The sequence below is a fragment of the Anthonomus grandis genome, chromosome 7 (genome assembly GCF_022605725.1).
Source record: "Anthonomus grandis grandis chromosome 7, icAntGran1.3, whole genome shotgun sequence".
In the NCBI taxonomy this organism is placed as follows: domain Eukaryota; kingdom Metazoa; phylum Arthropoda; class Insecta; order Coleoptera; family Curculionidae; genus Anthonomus; species Anthonomus grandis.
In genome coordinates this window covers 8,085,419-8,091,399 of record NC_065552.1, presented here as the reverse complement: position 1 = coordinate 8,091,399, position 5,981 = coordinate 8,085,419, and the positions used below count along the sequence as shown (strand labels likewise).

General features: G+C 33.7%; 1 protein-coding gene across 7 annotated transcripts; it reads left to right on the top strand.

Moving 5' to 3' along the window:
* Positions 1–2,196: 2,196 nt before the first annotated feature.
* LOC126738774 (KRAB-A domain-containing protein 2-like) lies at positions 2,197–5,757 on the top strand. 7 transcript variants are annotated; one of them, XR_007661438.1, is made up of 6 exons: positions 2,197–2,363; positions 2,475–3,596; positions 3,701–3,892; positions 4,044–4,110; positions 4,174–4,316; positions 5,362–5,757. XR_007661438.1 is itself a non-coding variant. In XM_050444209.1 (3 exons), the coding sequence occupies exons 2-3, from the start codon at positions 2,684–2,686 to the stop codon at positions 5,568–5,570; spliced, it is 1,122 nt and encodes a 373-aa protein (XP_050300166.1). In that variant the 5' UTR covers positions 2,199–2,363; positions 2,493–2,683; the 3' UTR covers positions 5,571–5,757. The 7 variants fall into 7 exon arrangements, 3 of the variants coding, with proteins under 3 accessions (XP_050300166.1, XP_050300165.1, XP_050300168.1); XR_007661437.1 differs by having other exon boundaries at positions 4,044–4,316; XR_007661436.1 differs by having other exon boundaries at positions 3,701–4,110.
* Positions 5,758–5,981: the final 224 nt, after the last annotated feature.

The window sequence follows — 5,981 nt, the reverse complement described above, 5'->3', positions numbered from 1 at the left end:
TAATAATCATTTAAACTATTTGGTCTTACTTCTGGTTCTGAAACTTTCTTGTGAGAATGCCTGAAGTCATTTATAATTGACCAACATTCTCTCTGCCTATTTGAGGACATATTCAAGCGGTCACTATAATATTTAACCTTAGCTGCTTTTATCGTCTTTCTATATAGACTACGATATTTCTGATGATAAAGAATAATGTTTGCATTAGTTGTAAACTTGCACAGCTTAGCCAAAAAACGGAGGTTTTTAGCTGAAGTTCTGAGGCCTGCTGTGACCCATGGTTTTCTATTTTTCATTTTAAGCCTCTTTTTAGGAAAACACTAATTGATCTTGTCACATAGCACATGAAATAACAAAGTAAACGAGTCAGGAGCCATTTCAACTGCATTCCAATTAACCAAAGTCGCAGTAGAAGAAAAAGCATTAAAATTTGCTCTGCTGAAAATTCTTCCTATATAATGAGATGAAGGAAATACAGTGTTGCATGGAATCCTAGCAAGAATGGCTTCATGGTCAGAAATACCAGATGAGAGTACTCTACATGACACATCAGTTAAATTTGTACACAAATAATCAATAGTAGTTGCAGATGAGGATGTTATACGTGTGGGTGAAAGAACATGCATCTTCAAGTCATAAGATTCCAATATACTTAAAAGGGATGTATGATATGATGGCAAGCTTACATCAGTGAAGTTAATATTAAAGTCACCAGCCAATATAACTATGGAGTGTAGAGACAATTGGGATAATAGAGAATCAAGTTTGTCCAGGAACATACCAATATCTCCTGTGGGTGGTCTATAAACACAAAGAACATATAAATTAAATCGCTTACAAAAACAAAGGGAGAATTCAAAAACCTTCTCCAACAGAAAGCTATCATACTTATTAATTTTACAGAAAAAAGCTTCAATTGTTTGTTTAACTAAAATAGCTGTTCCTCCATGTATGGAGTGTTGCCGACAAAAAATTGATATAGGAATATAATCAGATATTAAGAAACATTCGTTAGGCTTTAACCAGTGCTCAGTTAGTAATACAATATCAGGAAAATCACATGAATCAAGTAGAAGATGAAGCTCGTCCATTTTATTTCTTAGAGACTGTATATTTAAAATAAAACTACTGAAACTTTTCACATGCTTATTTTCAATGTTATTTATAGAATGTGAGTGAGCTTCATCTTCTGTGTATTTATCTATAAAAAAGAATCCCTATCACAGTCAGTATCTAGAAGTCCAGATTGATTACTTGGTTTTATTGTGGACACATTTTTTGATGAAATGCTATTTTTGAAATGTTTTAAAATATGGGTATACAATAATAATGCCAAATCTGATCCAAAGTTGCTGGCATGATTAGACTCTAAAATTCTATTTAGATTAATATTATTGGCGTGAAATATTCTATAGAGAGCCTTATTGCTATTATAAATTACATTATGGTTTGGATACATGTAAGGGCTTGTCATCACTAAACTATTACTGTGTAAATGTATAAATTTTTTTAAAATATCGAATGATGAGCAAATACCATTTAACATTAAAATCAACATATCATTTTCTGTAAATTCCTTAACCATAGATGATGCAGTATAAGTCAGTTCATTGTTTGTACTTCCTGGCTTCAGGAAACACTGGACTTTGTAGTTAGCTTCAAACTTCAGACGCAATTTCTTCAGGAACACTCTACTACAGTTTCCACCCACAAAAAGAAGCCTAGGTCGATTATCAACGGGTGAATTTGGCCTACATGGCAACTGTGTTGGATAATTTATATTAACGAATTTAGATATGTTTTGCTGTTCCTTTAATGCACAAATATCGGAATAGCAAGTATCTTTTTCAACTTCCAACACCTTTATCGACTGGATCATATTCTTATTCATCTTAGTTAAATCATTAACTTCATAACATCATTAAAAAGGATGGAAATTTTTAATAAAACTACCCGTGTTTATAGGATCTTGATCTGTTAATACAAAGGAAACGCGTGGCTCTATGTTCTACGTTAGAAGTTAAAATTGTAAGTAGAAATATTTTTTGTTCTTAAAAACAAATAAATGTTCCTGCAAAGGCCACTGTAATGTTATGTTTTCGTGAATACGGACGCCACTGCGTTGTAGTTAAGTCCAACATATCATCCTTCCTCGTTGATGAAAGTTCGGAAGGAGCAAAGGCCATAAACACATAAATTTTGAATTTAAAGAAAACATAACCTTCCATATTTCCAAAAAAATCAAAACTTTTAATTTATTACCAAAAAATAACAAATGGAAATTAATTTCAAATTTCATTACCGTATCCAAAATAAATCTTTAAATGATTAAAATAATGGGTACGCGAAAAACGGTTTTTACGGTAAGTAACGTAATTATTAATAAATCTTCAAATTTAACCGACAAATTATCAATTATTCTCTATAAATTTAACATTTATAAGCTTAATAAACGATGCATTAACATTTCCCAGGAAATACCCGGTTTTCAGGCATTCCCGCGCTTAGTTTTGAATCCCAACTTTTAGGCGGGGGACTGAATTAATTGACGTTAATGGCCGGTCACACACGTCAATAGACATCTGTGTTCCCATATGGAAATGTCGAGATTGCCCGGTCATTGTCCTCATTGCCATCTGGAGAATCTTTTGTTTAGTATCTACTTCTATAGCTATAGGAGTAAATGACCATGGAAGAAATGAGGGACAAATTCCAAACAGCATTAAACATAATGGTCAGTAGTAAAAGAGATGACAATAAGTTTTTATTGAATAAAACTGAATATCAGCAAAAAATCTTGGATGTGAAGGCAGCTAAAATAATACTTAAAACACCATCGTCGCCAAAGACCCAATCTCATTATAGACTTGTTAGAAGGTATGATATATTAACCCAGGATAATCGAGAGAGGTTGATACGACCAGCAGATGACAGCAACCACCTACTGTATTATGTTACAAATGAAGAATTATTTGACATTTTATACTCGACTCATATGGAACTAAATCATGGAGGGCGAAACAGGATGGGAGCCGAACTAAAAACTAAATATTGTAACATAACTAAAGAGGTTATAATGGTCTTTCTAAGGTTCTGTGGTCATTGTCAAAATAAAACTCCTATAGGAGGAAGGAAGAAACCAGTGTCCAAGCCAGCCATTCATTCTAAAAAGTCCAGTGTTCATGTTGATTTAATTGACATGAAAACACACTCTTACAGTGGTTACCAATTTATTTTGGTCCATCAAGATAAAGCCACCAAATTCATACATCTTAAAGCATTGAAATCCAAAGAAGTGGATGAAATTGTGAGACACTTGTTAGATATTTATACCACTTTTGGAGCCCCAGCAATATTAAACTCTAATCAGGGAAGAGAATTTATCATTTCTATAATAACCGAGCTGCAGAGGCAATGGAAGGATATAAAGATGGTGCATGGGAAACCCTTGCATGGGCATAGTGAAACTATGTTAGAAACCAGAAATAAAGATTTGGAAGAGATGACTGTGGCTTGGATGAAGGATAATAAGACTCTGGATTGGCCTTCGGGGATTAAGTTTATACAGTTTAGGAAGAATTCTGCCTTTCATACGGGTGAGTATTATAGAAATCTAATAATACATTAAGTACAATTACTTATTTCTACACTATGAAATGAATAGTTTAGATAATAATTATAAGACCTTACTTTACTTTAGGCATAAAACCTAGGGAAGGAGGAAGGTGAACATTTTCTTACCCATGTAATGTTTTATTTACATTCAACTTCTCACTTGCTCTGAATGTGGAATGGGCAACCAAAGGATGTATGTAAGATGAGTTCCAAAAGAATTGCCTCCTGCAATTTCCTGCTTGTGCTTTTTGAAGACCAGTTATTGGTTCAAGCATATGTAAGCAATAAAGAGCCAAGATTCTATTTTGCACAAAAAGATACCAACAAGATTCACGACACCTCACTATACAAAGGACTCTAATTGCTCTTTTTTGCAGAAAAAATACTGTAATAAAGTAGAACATTTTGGAAACTGTTTCAACTTTCAGGTTAGCCATCTAAGTATTCAGTCACTTGGACACAAGATTCAGGAACTTGAATGTCTGGATAATGAGAGTAATGTTGGTTTTTTTGAAAACTGCTGACATGTCATATCAGTTATGATTTTTTTTCCATTAGTTAGTTCCTACTGTAGGTCAGCTGGCTCACCTGGTGGCGTCACAATATTTGTTATGGAGTCATTTTTCTACAAACTAAGTCTAGACTTTCTGGGGTTGTCAGTGACTGTCAGCTGTGGGGTTTCTGCCGTACAATCTGATGAGGTAAATGTGAATATTTATGGAGAAATTTTCATGTTTTGGATATTTTATTACACAAGAAAAAGCAATTTTTATACATGGGCATTTTAATGTATGTACCTAGAATTTAATACAAACGACAAAAAAGCTTCGGATTTTCTAGTTATGATTCTTATTTATTGTGCGAAGAACGTTTTAAAAAACAGTCTTTATTTGACCATAAGTACAAGCAGCAAGTATGGTACAACAAAGATTGAGGCATAAGGCCGTTACATGAAATTATATAGACTTAAACTAGCAAATACAGCAAAAGATAGACTATTATGATATGAATTATAAAATAGTTAAATACGTTTGTAATATTATAGTTTATCGCTCATCTAAATTCTTGAACTGCTGCACTAATGAGGGTCATTCCCTTCAGCATTTAAGATTGCTCAAGTAGTACCTGTTTATAAAAAAGGTGTTTAATGTAACGTGAGTAATTATCGTCCAATTTCCTTAATACTCCTTCTAGGTAAAGTTTTTGAAAAAGCACTTAAGATGAGACTGTGTAGGCATTTTTGGGACAACAACTTATTAAATAAGCGGCAGTTCTGTTTTAGAAGTGGAATGTCCTCAGGAACAATACTCACCAATGTATTTCGTGATGGTAAAAATTGTGCAGCCCTATTCTGTCAAGGACATTGCGTTGACCCTGAAATACTTATGGCTAAGTTAAAATTTTATAGATTCTCCTAAATAGCTGCCACGTTACACATTAGAGAAATTGGGCTATATTCGCTCTTGCTCATAGATGTAACATCTGCAGTCTTCCAACATTTTGGATAGTAACCATCAAAGAGTGATTTGTTAAATACAAGCCATAAGGGTTGTCTTAAATTCGGATTCAGTCAGCGGTGCATGTTACATTATTAAGAAGCAAGGAAGATGGTAGCATACGTCGAATTTGGCGAGATAACATTTACATTTTTTGGGTAAATGTTATCTTGCTGAATTTCTGGTCATCTTCAACATATGAATTTAAAGTTCAAAGCAAAACCTGTGCCTAAAATCTTTTTATTTTTAGGTATCGGTAAATCACCTTATGAAGCAATGTTTGGATCTCCAGCAGGACTGGGACTTCTATCAACTCCCCAAAGTGAGACGTCTATAAAAAGTGATTCTGAGGAGGAGCTTAATTCACTACTAAGCAGTGAAAAGGCGACCCCTCAAAGAAACGAGGAAATCGTCATGGAAATCTCTCCAGAGACACTTAAAAATTACTATATGCAATGAATTTGCATAGAAATATGTTGTTTCTATAGCGAAAACGCGAGAAGTGATGGATTTTCAATAAATCCAGTTAAAAGTCTAAAATATTGGGAAGAATATGGTGTAGGAATGGCTATTCTATATTTTCCTGATAAGCAACATTTCTTTGTATATAAGTTTGTCTGTGATTAAACGGGATGTTTTATTCTTAGGATAGTAAAATATTTTTTTTGCACTAAAACTTTTCGTCGGAACTACCTTCCTACTCCTAAGTTCCGACGAACCCTGCCATTTTGCAAAGAAGTTAATTTAAGGAGACGAAACTTACAATAATCATCCCTTATGTACTGGACTCTGAAACCTCATAATCTTAGTTTTTAAGAGCTTTCAGGTATCAGTTTTAAAACTTTGATTGATGGTGATAGTTGAGGTTGA